Consider the following 18,914-nt stretch of genomic DNA (forward strand, 5'->3'; position numbering starts at 1 on the left):
CGACTGTGCAAATTTAATTCCGGAGAGCCAAGAAACAATGTTAAAAAAAAAAAAATCTAAATAATGAAAAATTTGATAAAATTCGGTTCGAACAATTTTTACGCGTACAAGAATGATAGAAGCAATAAGTATGAAAATATTTGGAGTTTTAAACGAATGTGTTGTATCTTTATTTGTTGCTCATGTTTGATCGCACTGTAATAGTTATTACAAATTAACAATCACCCGAATCGAATTCTCGCTACATTAAATAGTATTCCGTTATAATGTACGATTATTTAGTTAATAATTATATACGATTTCAATTCGTGATCATATTGTCCATTTGACATTTAACATTGATAGGATTGATCGTTACTATCACGCGAAATGATATTTTAATTAAATTTAAAACCTTCGTTCGTTATATTAAATCTTGTACTTTCCAAAAGACAAGCCTCATTAAATATCAAATGGATAGATTCTCTGGAAGTATTATTATTTATTCACGCTGTATACAGTTAAATGCTTGAAATAAATAAACATATATAACTATTGCTTACTATACACTATTCATCGCGCTGATTCGCTACAATACCATTGAGAACTTAACTACGTAAGGAATGAAAGGATGAATGTAATTGGCAGTAATAATCGGTATTCGCCGCCCATATCTCGTGCTAGATGACAAACACATGTTTTCAAACTGCGAATGTCCAAGGAGTAGGCAGTGTATTACTTGCGGCGAATATGCATTGGCAAGAATGACGGAGTAAACGATGAGCATAAAGATATAGTGTGTAAAAAAAAAGATCTAACAACGTGACATCTGACATTTGATAACGGAGCTATACTCGATCTCAAGGCGATCGTCCCATCGAGGAGGACGTATATTTTCCCTTAAATTCGCCAAGAGACGCAGTGAATGTAGCTTGCAAGCGATGACGATCGTAAAATACATCACCTTCGCGAAGGCGCGACACATACGCTTATTAACATTTATCGACATTGAGAGAGATGTCGTATAGTATAGACTATTAGTACATGTACCACCGATTCGTAACCGAGAGCTATATCTCGACGGCGGAGAATACACTACCAAAAAAAAACGGCCATCCCGACGAAGTTTAAGCATGGAATACTAAATAAAACAAAAAAAAAGTAAAAAGCATTTAAACTAACAAAAACAGACTCACGCCTCTTTCATATAAAAATGAAAAAACTCGTAAAATACTATATGTAAGATCTTTAACAACTGATATGGATATGCATTTACAAATTTCACAATTCGAATACACAAGCTCGATATTAAATTATGTATGACTTTCTCATGGAATCGCTAGAATCTGTCGTATATTCGTTTTACAGATTAAGCAGTAGCGATAATAGATCAATTAAAAAATTCGTAAGCTATGTTTTTAAGCAGAAAAAATATAGAACTATAAGACACAAGTTGTACTGGAGTATTGTCGTTGTATCGGTACGGATCTTACGAGACAATTCCCTAATCAAATCAGTTTTCTTTATAAATATTAATACGCATTATAAAAATCTTCCTACATGTTGTATTCTTTTCGAATATTATGCTACAAATATAATTGCTATATATAATACCGTTAAACCTACACAAAGCTATTCCCGATTCTTATTTAATCGCGCATTGCTTCAATATACGCCTCGTTTTATTGTACAATAAATCATATATCGATTTAATATGGAGCCTGCGTGTTATCAGGGGAATTGCAGCGGGCGGGCTAAATTACAGAGACGCAATAAACGTAACGCCGGCCACGGTACATTTATGCATGTAATTCGAAATTGATGCACAAAAATATTAGATGAAGAATCGGAAGATACTGGTTTCTATCCGACTGATTTTTATCGTACCTTACGCGTCAATTATGCCAGAATGAGAATAGCACGTTGCTTGTAAAGCAACACATTGTTACGGACTTACGCGAAGGTCGCTGCTGTACTACTCAGTAGATTTTGGGTGCCGAACGATCGTTGATTGGGCCGCTGGTCTTCCTCAGCGGAGTACCACGTCTAATCTGATCCATGAGGGAGTCTCTCATTTGCAGAGGATCCATAATGGGCACGCGATTGCCCATGATGCGCCTGATACTTGCGGATCTGCTCGTATTCCCCACCTGCTGCAGAGCCTGTTGCTGTTGCGCCAATTTAGCGTTCAGCGTCTCGAGAAAGCCGGAAGCCGCCGTTTTGACATTCTTGGACTGTTGCTGTTGCTGTTGCTGCTGCTGCTGTTCCAAGAGCTGCTGTTTCCTAAGAGACTTTGGGCTCATGTTTACGCCCGCCGTAGTATTGCCGCTCATGGTACCAATAAGTTTAGCGTTGAGCACTGCCATGAAACCCTGGCCTACGCCGCCTGGTCCCTGTCCTTGGCTTGTAGCTTGTCCAGCTTGACTGATGATAGTACCACTGGCTACATTGGTGGTTTGTGCGCTGACAGATCCGCGTTCTTGGGACGACGAACGAACAGCCGAGCAGGAACGTTCAACCGATGAACGAGTTATCTGCAGCACGGCGTTATGTTGGATGATGCTCGAAGGATTATTGTGCCCCTGCTGCTGTCCAGTAGCCTTTCGTAAGAGCGACGGACTGGCTGGTGTATGACGAAGCTCGGTCAGAGTTCTCACTGTCTCGGAAACCGAGATGGATCTACAAAAAATAAAACATTAAGTAGAATTACGGATAAAAATTGGAAAGAGATTAAATCGCGGCATTGAAACTTTCAATTATAGAGTTTATTGTAGCTGAAAATATTAAGCAACGTCGATCTTCACCTCTGAGGCGTAGGGCTGACCGTGGGCGAAGAGCTTTCGAGAAGGAACGCAGGTGGCGGAGGAAGATTCTCTGTTTCATCGCAAACATTCTCGCCCCGATCTTCATTAACGGATGAAGGAGGTACGGTAATGACAGTGGATGTGCGTCTTGTCGGTGGCGGTGGTCTGCTCGTCTGCTGAGCCGACCCTCTACGTGTCACTAACGTAGATGCGGCGCCAGGTACGTTCCACGTGTTCTCGTTTTGATTGTGAAGCGAATGAGAGTGTGGCAAAGTATTTTGGCTTCCGTATCCACTGCTGGATTCCAAACTGGACTCGGATGTCTGACTGCCGGCGTCTTTCTCCGGGACTTCGATCTACATGATTCAGCGAAACGTAAGCAAAATCGAAAATATTTGTTCAAAATATTGTATATCTATGCCTGTATCAAATTAGACTGAGATTGAAACTGAATTTGACTAATCAAAGCAAAGTTTATTAAACTTACTATACTAATTTTGTTTCTTCTAATTAATTAATTTCTATTTCAATCTCAATCCTCTCTCTAGTCTGATCTTTAGACTTTATACTTTGTCGCTTTTTTGGTATACCTTGTCAGTTCCTGGTGTTGTTAATGATGCTGGAGGAGGAGGCGGTGGAAGTTGCATCTCCTGAGCACGACTAGCAGCTAGATTCGCCAACTCGTGCATATTTACGTACATTGGTTGTTGGAGCTGATGGCTTGCCAATTCTACAGGACCGTTATAACGGTAAGTCTCACATCGAATCGTAGCTCACGTAGTTTACGTATCGATGTTAAACAAACCTTTTGCCAAATGAGCAGGAAGAGGTAATTTCGGCTTTCCTCGAGGACTTCCAGGCGGCTCATTTTTAACTGGAATCGTTGGTCGTTCCAAACTAGAACACCTATTCGGTATAGGTGGACGATTGCCGCCATTATTTCTTCGAAGCTGCACCCTGGACAGCTGCTGATTCGAGGAAGAACATGAAGAGGAAGAGGAAACCGGAGAGGCAGGCTGGCTGTGACAGCAACTATTACCGTCACGATCCGGAGCTTGGAATGTGTAAACGCTGAGCGCCGGTCTTTGATGTCCCTTTTCGTACGCTGAAATAAATAAAAAAAAACTTGTAATTAAATCGGAATTACGAATCAAATTATGACAAGTATATATATATAAATATTACTTACCGGAGGAAATAGTATGTGGTCGTTCGTTCACCGCTCCCGGATTTTGTCGATCGTACTGAACAGACGTTTCCTGCAAATCAGGCCAAGTAGAAGTTGTCACGGGTCGCGTTACAGTACAACCGGTACTTTGATTACTTAGAGAAGACACATTCGATACCTAAAAACACGAGCCTCCTTTTTAACCGATCGCCAACGAGAAAGAGCAGAACAAGATAGAACGTGTGAAAATGCATTCTTGAAGTTAAACTATAGAATTCGTTTAAAACTGGGAATATAAGCAGATCTAGCAGCATGATCACTAGGCGGCGGAAACTTGTAAGGTCTCACACTTTGAATCTTCCATATTGTGCCATTGTAATTTTAACGTGAATATTTCATAGAAATTATGGAATTAATGTTTAATCCTGAAACTGTTTTAAAAATTGAATATTTTTTTTTAAGAGCTCGTCGTTGGAGGCGACTGACTTTCGTTGCACATCGTCCGTCCGGAGAAGACTATTCATCGTGTAATTCTACTAATCACTAAACGATGTTACCTGATGTTCGGAAATCGGTTGGTTGTACAACGTATCCTGTGATGTAAAACCGGAGTCGCGGGAACTGCCACTAGTCAAATGGCGCAACGTCGTGATGCCGCTGATGCTGGCGGGTCTGACACCAAATGGCTACAACGAGTACAACATCGACTACCACATACAATAAGCTCGAGCAAATGTAGCAATTAATTCGTGCTGTAAAATCTATATTCGTGATTACTAGGTGCATTGCAGCTGATGCACTAACGGTGTTACTATGTCATGCGACATAAAAAAACATCTAATGAATCAATCCGTAAAAAAAAAACAAGGTGAGAAAAAAGAGGAAAAAGACAGAAGAAACGAAAGATACTGCCGACGCGTAATTACCTGAGAAAGCGATCTATGCCACGGATGTCCAGATGGGCTCGGATGGCTTTTACAAGATCCACTACTGCTACTAGTTAGAGAACTGATCGAACACATAGAACTCTTCCTCGATCCGAGAGACAAAGATGGACTCGATGGCGGTGTAGCCAATGACCACTGAGTAACGTCGCAACCTTTTATGTCCGTTATTACCTGCTCGGATGCAGGCGGTAAATGATGCGGCGACGCGGCGTGTCTTTGCAATTGATCCGAGACTTCTTGCAGATGCGTCAATTCCATTAACATCGCTATCTCCTCATCCTAAATGGTTGATTATGCATTTATATATGTGTATACATCGTATTGTACGTCAGTTAACGAATGTATATATACGTATATCTTTAAAGTATCTACTAACGAGTACGGGTTTCAGGAATCGGGCAAGGAGACAAAATCTGCCCCTCTCTTCGAGAAGGGCCGCACGGACGGCTTTTCGTTCCGTTTCTTCTAAACTCAGTCTTTTCTCCTGAACAACCGCCGCTGATGACTCTAACATCCTATTGAGCTCCACATCAGAACATGTCCCGTGGCTTTGAGACTGTCCTTGAACATGTAAGTGAACTTGAACCTTTCGTGCTTTCTTCTTTTGCAAACGTAGAGTATCAGTGGAGCGTTTCTTTAGCTCCGCCCTTGCCTTTTTGAATTCTAAAAATAGCGAGATATCGAATTACAGAAGGACGACGCTTCTTGAAAATGTAGTTCATCAAATTACTATAATAATCGTTAAAACCTTTGGCATGTTCTTTGTCTAAATTGATCAAAGACTTCTTCCAATCTTCCAATTTCTCTTGTAAAGGCAGCACCAAACAGTCCATAATAGCGCTTAAAAAAACAAACAGTAGATACGAGTGCAAAGAATATTCGGATATTAATTGAATAAAAATAAAAAAAAAATTAATGAAGTTGTACACAGAATATTTTAACATACCTAGTAAATGACTTCATACGAGTTTCCACCGCTTTATGTCTCAAACATATTCGTGTCAGTGCTGTTCCGATTTCCTTAGTTGCACCTTAATAACAATGTTATTTTAATATTGCTTTATTTTATATTTTATATTTTTATTTTATATTTTATTCATTTTAATTTATTTAATACAGACATTTAATAATTCAAATATAGACAATATATAAAAGATTTATTGTCATTAATTAATTAATTAATTGAGGCTTACCTCTGGCATTTGTCGCAGCATCTGCTATTTTCTGAAAAGCCTCAAGATATGCGGAAATAGCCAAAATGGCAGCTCTGCAATAATATATTATATGTCTTACATTAAAGATAAAAATTTTTAAGTATTCTGAATCATACAATTTCAATATTTATTTTATAAAAAATATGCAACACATAAAACAATTGTGTAAAATCTCTCTTAATGTTGAAGCTATTTAATATAAAATATGTAATAAACATATTAGATATAGTAAAAAGAAATCCATTATTTTTCCAATAGATGGCTTTAGTAATCTGTATCACGCGTAGACGAGAAAAATAATGGATTTCTTTTTACTACGCCTAATATAATAAAAATGTGCTAGTGTGGGGAAAATCTTAATTATTATAAAATAAAATATAATATATATTTGAAATTATGTAAATCTCTTCACCTCAAACTTGCGTGTAGCTTTGTAGCTTTTGAAATCAAATCTTCCCAAAGTGGTGCTCCATTCTATAAAGAGAAATAGCGTATCACAATGCATACAAGATTTTTAATTTTTTTTTATTAATATCAACGTAGTTCTAATATTAGTTTTTATTAGTCAAACAGCAATCTGGACTGATATACTGGTAATAGATAACATAATCACACACGCCCCTGCATATTTTTTTCAATAATGTGTACGTGTGTATGTATATAAAATACTAGTTTATATAATACTAGAATTACGATTTCTTAACACATAGCTATGATTCATAAGAGAAACTAACTCATAGGAATAGAGGAAAAAAATTTTTGCTCCTGATTTCTCAAAGCAAACATTTTAATGTTTTGAATAACATTAGGATATTTTGTTTATACTTAAAAGTTAAAGCATTTGCTTTTACAAGAAGTTACAGAAATTATAAAGTATAAACAAAAGAGCATCAATTAGTAAAATTAGCCTCCTAACAATAATGACATTTGCAAGTAAGTGCTTTGAACTATAAAATAAATGCGTTGCAATTAAAAACAAAATAAATATACAAAAGATAGTTATTTAAAAGAAACACTTAAATTTACTTGTTACAAATAGTTGCTCCATTTTTACTCATATCATCCAATTTATACATCTTTAATAAATCACAATTGAAACGTTAAACATATAAAGTAAAATATCCAAAATATTCCTTCCAAAAGCTCTGTAAAGTCAAAAACTAACAAATCTTCAGGAACGCTAAAATCTTGAAAAAGAGATAATTTCATTACACAGAGGAGTTCAATAAATATAATACAATCGGGATTCTCAGGTAAAAAGGAAAATAAATGATAGCAAGATAAATTTTTAAATTCAAAATCCTCAGGAATTATAAAATGTCTAAACCAAGAGGATCAGAGTAAACATTTCGACAGACATCGACCTAAAATATAAAAGATGATGCGAAGCGCGAATGACGTCGAGGATGATCGGTCGAGCCCAAATAAAACGGACGTTTCTCACCTTCATGTCAGTGACAATCTGCTGAAACAAACCGCCCAACGCGCTACACTCCCGCTCTATCGTCGCATCCATGTTTTTTCGCTTTCCAGAGGTTTGGCCTGAATCCAACTATTAGGTAGTACGGACGCTCTTCGCGGTGGATGCGACGAGTTCACTCCGCGTCGTCGACGCGACAGACGTTGACGGAAACGATACACCGCCACCAGCGAGGATGTGCGGTGCGGACCGTCATTTTCAACCGCGCGAGAACGAGAGGCGGAGAGACACGCGCGCACACACAGACACAGAGACAGAAAGAGGGGAGAAACCGAGACGAGGGAAAATGAGACAGGGTGACAGCAACGAAGCGTGGACGCGTCCACAATTCGCGTGCCTCGTCGTCGTTGCGAGAGTAGACTTTACCAGCGGATGCGCAGGATGAATCTCATGAATCTTATCCTCGTCACTCGCAACGCTCTGTAAACAACACAACACACAATAGCGACGGACGACGCGCGGCGTCCCGCACGACACGACTGTCAACGAACGGATGGACGGACGATTGAACTCGCTCGCTCGCTTCGCGCGCGAATCTGTTTCCTCCGCGCCGCGCCGCGCTGGATCGTTGCCCTCTGCGTGGTGACCTCGTTCTAGAAATCGGGATCGATGTTATTCGGTATGTGTGCGCCTAATCGTTATCCCGGAGGGAAAAGCGAGACGGAGAGGGACGGAGGATGGAGAGAACGAGAGGGAAAAAGAGAGAGATAGACAGATGGGGAACATCTTCCGGATTCCATGGAGGCATGGAGCTTGTACACACTGTGCGGTTGGCTACGGTTGGCTAGCGCCGCTTTCGCGTGTGATTCTCGCCGCCATACTTATCGCTTCTTACTTCTGATTGGCCGGCTGTCGACGCGGTTGAATCAGACAATTACTTTCACATAAATGATAAAAGGATCCAACTAACAATAAGAGCAAGAGAAGTTTGAATGTATAGCATAAAAATCAATTTTTTTGCAAAAAGAAAAAGGTAACAAATAATTTTATTTGAATCTCTTTAAAAAAAAAAAAAAAATTCATTACATATAAATATATCAAAAATATCAAAAATTTTTCAACTTATAAATTAATAAATAAATCTCAATTAAGTGACTCAATTAATTAAAAAATGACTAAGAGCATTTCCCTTTTAAGTAATTTTACAAGGATAGCATAACCATTAAGTTGAGACTGACTTTTTGATTTTTTCCTTTTCTATTATAAAATAATTTAATTATTTAAAAAACTTATAATTACACTCCTAATGTTACATTGTTAATTACAAGGGCGGCCATAACTGCGCTGCTTCTGCATGCGCGGATTCCGGTAGCCACTTTTGGTAGGCTGCCAGCAAAACTGGAATTAAAATATTTTTGTTCAATCGCGAAAATATATACAAATTTAATTATGTAAATATATAATGATATAATTATGTCTATCTAATATATAATAATATAAATCGAAATAATCTTACATTTCTTATCCGAATTCCAGATTTCTATCAGTTTGTCTTTGGATAAGACTCCCTGCGACTGTAGTGTTTGTACTATTACTTGAGTGCGTGGTATCAGCCTGGGAAAATTGTAGAATTGATATAATCTACCTGCTGAATCAGAATAAAATCGAAAAAAAATGAAACTAATAATTTACTTGGCCCATGACTTAGTGATGCTACCGGGTGTCGTCAGCAATGACGGGACAAATCGTTTCAGCTTAGGGCATATTTGACCTTCCAAGAAGAAATATGCGAACCATTTGACGCCGTCCACCGTCAATGGATGCTCTATATCCATCGATGGTAATGCCCATCCGGCTTTTCCGAATGTACCGGACACGCGACAAATGATCTTCCCAGTTTTTGGATTATACCTATAAATAAAAATTATATTCCATAATAATAAAGATTAAAATCTTCATTAATAAATTAGGAAAAGCATATTTTAAAATAACAATTGTATAATAAAGTAAAATTACCTTGGTGGTGGATCAACCAACGGTTCACTGAGACGACATAACATGGGCACGAATTTCGGCAACCATTCGGGTTCTATCGCTGTGATACCTCGCATGTACATCTTATTTGTTTCGTATATTTCTTGATAAACCACCCATTCTGGACTGGTTTTCCGTAGAGAGCACGAGGAATGCATGAACACAGGTTCCTCCATTTGTGGTGTTCTAAAAGATAAGAGAGATAAGAGAAAATATGCTCAATGAAGTTGAATTATCGATAATTAACAGCATACCTGTAAGCGTGTTTCCACTTGGCCTTATCTTGATCTTCTTTTATCTCATCGGGCAAAACCTTTTTCGCGACTTGGTCCGCCATACCTGCAAGAACTATCTGGCGCAGCAATTTCGCTTGCATATCGGTCGGCAATGGCATTCTGTAAGAGTTTTTGTTGTAACAAACTTCCTAAACATATTACAATATACATAATCGAATTTCAGTGTTCTAAACAATCAGGTCTAAGAACTTCCTTTAAAAAATTTATTCTATATAGATTTAGAATAGAGAATATTCAGAATAAAGATTTTTGTAATAAAAGATAAAACGTACTTTGGATCAATAATTAAATTTAAATTCGGTATGTTTAAATTAATCTCATTGGTGAGCTGTTGCCTAAGTTTCCTGATCTCAATCACAGCCTTGTGTCTCAAGCCATTTTCCTCGCAAAAGGGCAACAATCTTCCCTTTGATCCTGCATATTCGGCAGTTCCGATGGCTCTTAACAAAACCATTAAATCGCCTGTACATAAAAAGAAATGTATATCGTTTTTCATTTATATTCGTCATATGGATAAAAACTAATTTCGAGATTACAATACCAAGAAGCAAACTATTGCCAGTCCCAGCCCAGTAACGACGTTTTTGGAGCCATTTGCTCTTAGTTGGACCCTCCATGTCAAGTGTCTCTATTAGCACTTCTTGGACACTGAGAGCCGCTACCATGCATATCGTGTATTTCGATAAATTATGCTGATAAGATAATGCCAGCATCTTGCCGTAACGCGGAGATACCGGAAACGCGGCGATACTGCGTCCAAGCGGCGTCACCTTCGTGCAGTATATCTCTAAACAGTGAATCATCAATTCCTTTAGACAACGTAATGTTTGCATTATAAAAAGAATCAGTGTATTGTTTCATGTAATAATCAATTGCAAAACAATTGCAATCGTAGACTTCAATCTTACGATTATAATTTTCGATGCTATCTGAATGACAATAAATGTCCACATTCGATTACCTTCTTCCTTCTTCGAAGGTGGCTGTAATGCTTCAAGTATCGTTAGTCGTTTTTCTGCAGACTTTAATTGTACAGTATCCGGTGGCGTGGGAAATGGAAAGTTCACGACTTTATCTATATTCATTGCCTTCATCTGCAGCAACAAATCGTCCACTGGTTTCCTCTGAATCTCCGATTGACTGTATTCCTCGAAATCATTGTCGTATACGGCCGATGAGTATAATCTATGCGAAACGATATATATAGAATTTCTAAGACCTAGTTTCGCAATTCACGGTTAACTCTTAACTGAGGTTCAACTTGTTTCTCATCTCTCTCCAATTCTATAATTGGAAAGAGATAATGAATAAATTGAACTTCAGTTAAGAGTTGACTGTGAGTTATGAAACTGAACTAAATCTAGAATTTATTGAAATAAATTTCTAAAGTTGCCCAAATCTGTAAAGTCCAAAGGTTATTATATTAAAGATTTTCGTATGTATAAATTGCAGAATAAGTGTCGAGATACCTATAGCAATGACCAGGTCGAGTTCTACCGGCTCTGCCGGCACGCTGAGTAGCCGCTGCTTTGCTAGCATAGCCAATATGATATGTGCTTACACCTGTCACTTTATCGTACAGTCTAGTTTTACAACGTCCACTATCTACAACATATCTAATATTAGGAATCGTCAGCGAGGTTTCCGCAACATTAGTAGATACCACGCACAAGCGACATCCTTCTGGTGATGGCTCAAACACCTAAAATCATTAAAACAAAAATATTTCATAAAAAAGTCTATTATTTTATTTTATTATAAAGACTTGTTAATATCAAAAGAATCATAGTTTAATTTATTAAACTGTATATTTACTCTGGCTTGTTTGTGCCCGGGTAAGAGAGAATAAAGGGGTAAGACCCACAATGGCTGTGCGTTTGTTAGTCCCTTGAAATCAATCACATCTTCATCCTCATCTTCGTCTTCGTCCCAGTTGTCTTCGTCGTCCTGTACATTGATCAAATCTTCGTGCGTGTCATCAGTAGGACTTATTGAATAACTAAACATAAATATTTTTATGATAAATTTGAGAAACATTATGGAAGAGTAAAATAATTGTAATTTGAATGTACATACTCATCAAGATTAATAGTTGGAAGTATAATCTGCTTCTTTTGTCTCCGTTTATTACGACGCAAGGCTTCCTCAGCGTCGAAATCATCGGAATCGTCTTCGGAATCATCTTTTTCGCTGTGTTCTTTATCCAGTGCTTCTGACGCTTCATTTTTTTCGGAGTCTTTCACCACTTTAATTTGGGGTTGTTTATTCTTTTTTAATGGAAACGATTTGCGTAATTTACGCACAACTGTATGCACCTCTTGCTGACCTGCGACAAATAGTTAAAACTACAGAAATTTGACTGTGATAATTTTTTTATGAAAATAGAGAAGTTTCACAAGGATTTTTTACCCGTTAAAAATATTAATATACCGCCTTCTGGAAGACGAGTATGTATCTTTATTGCTTTTTGCAATGCTTCATTGACATAATCCTTGCTTGTTGTTCTATTAAAATGTATCTTTACAGGAAATTGTCGTGCTTTGACCTCAATTATCGGTGGCTTTATCTTGAACAGCCTGGTATTCTTTACGAATTCTTCCACGGACAGTGTAGCTGACATAATTATCAACTTCAAAGGATTACCGCGTTTGTTACGAAGCGGTACAATTCTTGACAATAAACCAATCAGGATATCAGTATACACGCTGCGTTCGTGTGCTTCATCAAGTATAATCACTGAATATTTTGTTAACAGGAAATCCTACAAATAAAATAAAGACCAATTTGGGTGTAACATGAAATGTAATAATTATATAATAATGATATAATAAGATATGAATTAAATTACAAAAATTTAATTTATTACTCACACTTTGAACCTCTTTCAGTAAAACACCATCGGTCATGAATTTGATTTTCGTTTCCTCCGTAACATTTCCCTCAAAACGAATCAAATATGAAACCTCTTTTTCAGAAAGATTCAGTTCTTCAGCTACACGCTTGCTCATTGACATTGCTGCCACTCTTCTTGGTTCAGTTATTCCGATCAATTTATTTTGAGCGTATCCAGCCTCATATAAAAATTGGGGCACTTGCGTTGTCTTCCCTATGATGGAATTGAATAATTAAAAAGAAAATTAATATAAAAAATTGTTTTTATAGCCCAATATTATCATTATAATTTAAATTAACAGGTTTTGATATCACTACCTATCTATTAATTATAATCTTACACACCACTTCCAGTCTCTCCAGTAATTATAACTATTGGATTCTCATTTATCGTTTCAACTATAACTTGTTCTTCCGCAACGACAGGTAGTTTCAATCTAGCTGCTTGTATCTCAGATTTTCTGTTTACAGGTATAAAAACAGCAGGTGTATGAATTTTGGGAACATTTTGCTGTCGTATTTCCACTGATTGTTTAGATTCCCGTTTGTTGTTTAATTTAGTTGAAATTGTTTCTTTGTTTACATCTTTGGTAAGATTCTTCTCACCTTCTTTTTCATTTATTTCGGTCTTTTCATTTGATACATTAGAAGCAGTATTATCAGGAACATGTTCTTCATTTTCTTCATTGTTACTGTCATCTTCATCACTACTACCACTAGACTGAAAATAAATATTATTTGATTTTATTGTATAATTTTATATTTTTTCATCATAGTTACTTAAAACTTACTTCAAATCCAACTATGTTTGGATCAAGTTTAGCTTCATCTTGTTTTATATTATTTAGAATGGCTAATCTTTTCTTCTTGCTCATTTTAATAGAGTTTATAGTTATCTTTGTCGAATCACTTTCTTCTTCATCATCTGCTTTGCGTTTTAATTTTTCAACTGGTGTCTCAAGCTCTCGAAAATGACGCTTTAAGCCCTTGTTTTGTAAGGATGTCAGACTCACATACTGTTTCAGTTCGGCAGGAGTTGCTTGCACTTTTGCCAGATCTTCCAACAACGCTGCTCTCTGTAAAATAAATATCATATTTTAAGTGAAGGTTTTGTTATGTTTATTTAAAACAAATTTAAAATACCTGTAACTTTTTTTTCTTTCGTTCAACTACTTTTTCTAGTTGTTTTCTACGTTTCTTTGATAACAATCGAGTAGTTGCTACTTTCTTATCTATGTTTTTCGTTTTTCTCTTTTGAGAGGGCAAGACAAGTGCATTGCAACTGTCATAATCCTCGGCGCGATGCTGGATGTCTAATACAATCTGGAACATGTATTTAATATACAATATATTTAAAGCAACAACAAATGATTTTAATAAACATTTTGAGCAATAATAGTATAATCCAAATTACAATCACATGAATATAATAATTTATCTTTTTCATAAAGAAGCGCAAAACAGATATAATAATAGTAAATTTACCTCTTTAGTGGTGGAATTATCAACATTGACATTTGTGACAGCTCTTGACTTCCAATTATAACCTTTTTTCCCCATTGTTAAGAATTGACAAAGTATTTCAATTTAACCTCGAATTTTAATAAAAATACAGTCATTCGTCTTGAAAATTAAAATCTTGAAAAATTAAAGTAATTCCTTTTTAGGTTAAGTTCTTAATTCTTAAGAAACGTGGTTTCTAGGTTGGAACAGAATAAAGCTGGAAACACAATGAAAGCATAGACAATAGAGAATAAGAAAATGCAACCTATCAAAAAGCATCCATTCTAGTATATATAGTTTCTGATAGGTTGAAATTTATTTCCTATTCCTAAGCATCTAAAGCCTGTTTTATCAACATTGATTACTTGGTCGATTAATTATACTGGTCGTAACCATATTCCGTAATTTGCAAGAATTGACCAACCGATTGAAATTTTTCTTACGGATAAGTTTACTACTATTTCTATTTTCGTCAGATTATGTAGATCTCAGTATCCTGATTGGCTCATCGGCTTAAGTTTATGCTTTACGCTTATTGTAACAGAAATTTTGTCTGCGGTAGCCCTAATTACAGTCGAGTATTTCCCTCTCATTTGATTGTAAAAGGAATACGGCATACAGTTACGGCCAATATAAATGATTCCTAACCGATATTGGTGAAATCGATCCTAGGTCTACTCGCTGAGCAATTAAACATGATTGGTTTGATCCACAAGTATAAGAACCAATCGTACTCATTTGCTCGTCAAGTAGACTTAGCCGCTTTGCCGACTTAAACTCACCCTAACTCGCCCTTAGTGAACTAGGAATGGGCTATTATACCGAAAATATCGAAATTGTCGATATTATATCAATATGTATCGCCGGTTTAAATACCGATACAACTAAATATCAGTGAATAAAATATCGCAATATTGGCAATCACGAATCATGTTTTTTAGCAAAAAATTATAACACGTTCTTTGTATAATTATATTTTTAATTAATTTTATAAACTTAATTACATTTACATTAAAAACTTTTTCGGAACTAAAATAAAACGTTATGTTTTGTATAACAGATATACAAAAGTGATAGATAAAATAATAAGATTATAAAATAATAGCAAATTAGCAAGTTGTGTACAATTTACGATTGAAACTATCCGAAGTTTTACTTGTATCGAATATCGATACAATGTAAACTTAGCATCGATATTTCAAAATATCGAAGTCTAAAATATCGATATCTCAACTCAAAAATATTGATATTATGGAACATCGTCGCTATATCATCATCTCTATAAGCGCAAGTAAACATTAGAGACGTAAACAAAGCGTGTGCAAGACTAAAGGCTCTAAAGAAAATGAAATTGTCCAAATACATTCATTTAACGTATTCCCAAGAGAATTTAATAGACTTTTTAGTTGAACATCATTTATTAGTAGCTACAATGAATTGTGATAACTGTAAAGAAATTATAGATTTAAATGAAGAAACACTACTATTTGTATGTAAAAAAAAAGCCACTACTGAAAAAGAAAGTAATAAAAAAAGTCTAAACACAATATGTAATTTTAAGAGAAGTGCCACAAAGGGAACATGGTTTGATAGGCTCGACACAGATCTGCAAATAATATGCAGACTCACAGCATATTTTGTTATGGTGCCACGTACACGGCAAAAATTTTTGCGTTACGAAACTGGTTTATCAGTACCTACAATTAATGAGTGGATAAAATATTGTAGAGAAGTAATATGAATATATCTATAATTATAATGTGTAATACATAAATATGTACAATCTAAATTATATTAATATGATAGGTATGTGTATACTGGGCGAAAAAGCGCAGTCAAAAGCTTGGAGGTCCAGGAATGACTGTCGAAATCGACGGAGCAAAAATTGGCCGAAGAAAAGGTTGTGATGTGACTAAAAAAATTAAAGGTGACTGGATATATGGTGGCTTCGAACGGGAAACGAGAAGAATTTTTATTGTACCAGTAGAAGTTGGAACAAAAGAATCATTGTTAAAAACGATAAAGGAATGGATAAATCCTGGAACAAGTATCGTTACACATTTTTGGAAAGCTTACAATTGTCTTAACGACAAAAGCTTCAAAAGCCTGAAAAGAAAGCATTCATATAAGTTCATTGATCCCAAAGCTGATAAAATAGCAGATGGTAAATATATAAATTTGAATTTCAGTAGTTATATCAAAGTATCGTATTTATTTTGATTTATAGACACACATATTCGAGAGATTGAATCTTGTTGGAGAGAAGTTCGAGCACATATGCCAAGACCTGCGTCCTATTCTCTTCAGTGTTTCAGTGAATATCTTTTTAAACGCGTGAATGAGTTAGATGTACGTATAGAAACATTTTTTGATATTATTGCAGAAATGTATCCACCAAAACGTTGAACATTACAAACGTTACAGCAACATCATGAAATATAGATTCCATGTCTTATAGATATTATAATTCACATTGCTTCAATATTGATTCAATGTATATGCCATGTAGATTTAATTGATTATTATTCAATAATGAATATTATTCAACGTCATATATTTATTCAACGTCCATTCAATGTATAAGCAGAGATTAAATGTAGATTTAATGTCACATTAAGTACATTTCATATTTTCAAAAAAATTAAATAAACCTGTACGCAAAAATTAGTTTTTAAATTGTGGAAATAATTTAAGAAATAATATTGCTTTTTTTTATTATTTATAATTGATTCATTTACTTTTTTTAAAAAGTACTATTTATTTATAGATATAAAAGTATATTTTGACATACCAGAAGAATTTTAAATAATAAAAAAAAGAATCAATATTATTTTTAAAATTAAATTTTCCCACAATTTAAAGAATAATTTCACACATTTATTTTATTCAATTCTTTTAAAAATAAAAAATGTACATAATATAAAGGTAATTTTAAATCTTTACAAAATTAAGAATCGTTTTATGTAATTGGTTTTGCTTTTATTGCTAAAGTAAATGTGTATGCATGTGTGCGTGTATGTATGTGTGTGTGTTTTTAAAATTTATATTTTGTGTATTATATGATTATTACACTTATATTCCACTTATATTTTGTAATTGTAAAATTTTCTATTAAAAATATTATATTATTATAATGCACAATTTGTAATTTAATCTAAAAATACCTAAATAATATCTAAAACTTAATCTATTTAATTATTGTCTATCTTTTACTTTTACTAATCACTTCATCGCTAATCACAGCAAGTTTTCCAAATAAAGTTACTTATGTTATAGCAACATACTTTCCAGCTAAATAGGGTGAGTTCACTATACATGAAGAAGTATGTTCAGAATGTAATTTTTTTCATATAATAAGACTTTGTTATCAGGCAGTATTTTCAACAATTTATAATAATAATAATAAAATTGTACGTGACTATTTTGTATGTCTTGATTACTCAATAAAATTATAAATACAATTATGAGATTAATTTTATAGCGAGATTTGTTAAATCATAAACATGTACCAGACGAATATTTAAATTTTCCCAAAATAAACCCCATATGAACAAACTTTATTCTACATTTTAGACTTTTGCGTTATACATAACTTCGAAAACCGGTTAATCACGTGCATGCTGCATGTAATTTCATCCCGAAGAGATAATAAAATCTCAAGAACATTTAAAATAAAATATACGTACTCGATGCTTCTTATATCCTGCAGTTAATAATAACCTCGCGATCGAGCAGAGCCAGCAAAATTCAGTTGAATTCTACACACGAGACGACAAACAGCGGACACACTAGACATGATGGTACCATAGATGATACTATATATATAAGGTCTATTTTTTATTCCTGCATGCTCTGAACTGGTGCACTAAGTTAAAGTGCAATAAGTTGAAGTGAAATAAATGGAAATTTGTTTCGTTTCAACTTATTGCATCGAATGTATTTGTTCAGAGAGTACAAGAATAAAAAAAACTGATCTATGGTATAAAAATATAAGGGCTGCGTTTGGGAAGCACGTTATCAACGCTATTGTGTCATACTATCCTTGTTTCACGTTTAATGGACGATAAAGATAGAATGATACAATAGTGTTAATAGTGTCCCTCCAAACCCAACCATAAGGTTCCATTGTGCATAATAACGTCAGACTAAACCAGAACAACCAATCAAATGCTTGCCCCAAAGTTAATGGTGCAGTATGCACATGATAGCAATGGCTGCGTTCAGCAGAGAAAACTAATCAGTTAGCGTTTAGTGATTCTTTAATATGATTGGTTCCTACACTTAAATCTAACGAAGAACTGAAGGCAAAAATCAATCATATTAAAAAATTACTAAGCGCTGATTAATTTTCTCTGCTGAGATTGGACCATTCCTCTTGATCTAAAAGCATAACCCAATCAGCGCGAAGAAAACTTCCAACAGTTGCAAAATAAACGTTCTGCTGAACGCAGCCAATGGCTGCGTTTAGAGCCCATTCTACATTAGACGCAAGCTGATCGCCAGTTTGTTGCGACAGCCAATCTGAAGCTTGCATTTTGAAATCAACGCTTCATATTGGCTGTCGCAACAAACTTGCAATTAATGTAGAACCGTGGCTTAATGTAGAATGCAGAGAAAGCAGCTTTGCAACTGTTGTAAAATTCTTCAATATAAAATT

At 35.2% G+C, this 18,914-nt stretch overlaps 3 protein-coding genes and 1 long non-coding RNA gene across 12 annotated transcripts; 2 read left to right on the plus strand and 2 right to left on the minus strand.

The window, feature by feature from the left end:
* Positions 1-139: 139 nt before the first annotated feature.
* On the minus strand, positions 140-7,893 carry LOC105147721 (uncharacterized). 5 transcript variants are annotated; one of them, XM_011058929.2, is made up of 13 exons: positions 7,557-7,893; positions 6,525-6,586; positions 6,092-6,165; positions 5,845-5,929; positions 5,647-5,738; positions 5,275-5,561; positions 4,878-5,177; positions 4,509-4,637; positions 3,973-4,042; positions 3,589-3,888; positions 3,374-3,513; positions 2,784-3,139; positions 140-2,658 (listed from the first exon to the last, which is right to left on the minus strand). In XM_011058929.2, the coding sequence occupies exons 1-13, from the start codon at positions 7,626-7,628 to the stop codon at positions 1,959-1,961; spliced, it is 2,667 nt and encodes an 888-aa protein (XP_011057231.1). In that variant the 5' UTR covers positions 7,629-7,893; the 3' UTR covers positions 140-1,958. The 5 variants fall into 5 exon arrangements, with proteins under 5 accessions (XP_011057231.1, XP_011057230.1, XP_011057233.1 ...); XM_011058928.2 differs by having other exon boundaries at positions 3,973-4,129; XM_011058931.2 differs by lacking the exon at positions 4,509-4,637 and having other exon boundaries at positions 7,557-7,892.
* Position 7,894: 1 nt separating this feature from the next.
* On the plus strand, positions 7,895-9,219 carry LOC147906751 (uncharacterized). The gene is made up of 2 exons (XR_015548079.1): positions 7,895-8,565; positions 9,069-9,219. It is a non-coding gene; the product is annotated as an uncharacterized LOC147906751 (long non-coding RNA).
* On the minus strand, positions 8,771-18,241 carry kz (putative ATP-dependent RNA helicase kurz). Of its 5 annotated transcripts, XM_087415464.1 has the most exons (19): positions 17,944-18,241; positions 15,887-15,954; positions 14,240-14,392; positions 13,898-14,077; positions 13,546-13,830; positions 13,100-13,475; positions 12,733-12,968; positions 12,272-12,623; positions 11,939-12,188; positions 11,678-11,861; positions 11,332-11,564; positions 10,824-11,047; positions 10,404-10,649; positions 10,135-10,324; positions 9,821-9,961; positions 9,549-9,752; positions 9,225-9,443; positions 9,049-9,146; positions 8,771-8,930 (listed from the first exon to the last, which is right to left on the minus strand). In XM_087415464.1, the coding sequence occupies exons 3-19, from the start codon at positions 14,312-14,314 to the stop codon at positions 8,854-8,856; spliced, it is 3,570 nt and encodes a 1,189-aa protein (XP_087271590.1). In that variant the 5' UTR covers positions 14,315-14,392; positions 15,887-15,954; positions 17,944-18,241; the 3' UTR covers positions 8,771-8,853. The 5 variants fall into 5 exon arrangements, with proteins under 5 accessions (XP_087271590.1, XP_011057228.1, XP_087271589.1 ...); XM_011058926.2 differs by lacking the exon at positions 15,887-15,954 and having other exon boundaries at positions 14,240-14,346; XM_087415463.1 differs by lacking the exon at positions 15,887-15,954.
* LOC105147720 (uncharacterized) lies at positions 15,342-17,391 on the plus strand. Its single transcript, XM_011058927.2, has 3 exons — positions 15,342-15,989; positions 16,064-16,421; positions 16,485-17,391. Exons 1-3 carry the CDS (start codon positions 15,603-15,605, stop codon positions 16,661-16,663), a joined length of 924 nt encoding a protein of 307 aa, XP_011057229.1. The 5' UTR covers positions 15,342-15,602; the 3' UTR covers positions 16,664-17,391.
* Positions 18,242-18,914: the final 673 nt, after the last annotated feature.

This window comes from Acromyrmex echinatior, chromosome 18 (assembly GCF_024713525.1).
Source record: "Acromyrmex echinatior isolate Ae372 chromosome 18, ASM2471352v2, whole genome shotgun sequence".
NCBI lineage: Eukaryota > Metazoa > Arthropoda > Insecta > Hymenoptera > Formicidae > Acromyrmex > Acromyrmex echinatior.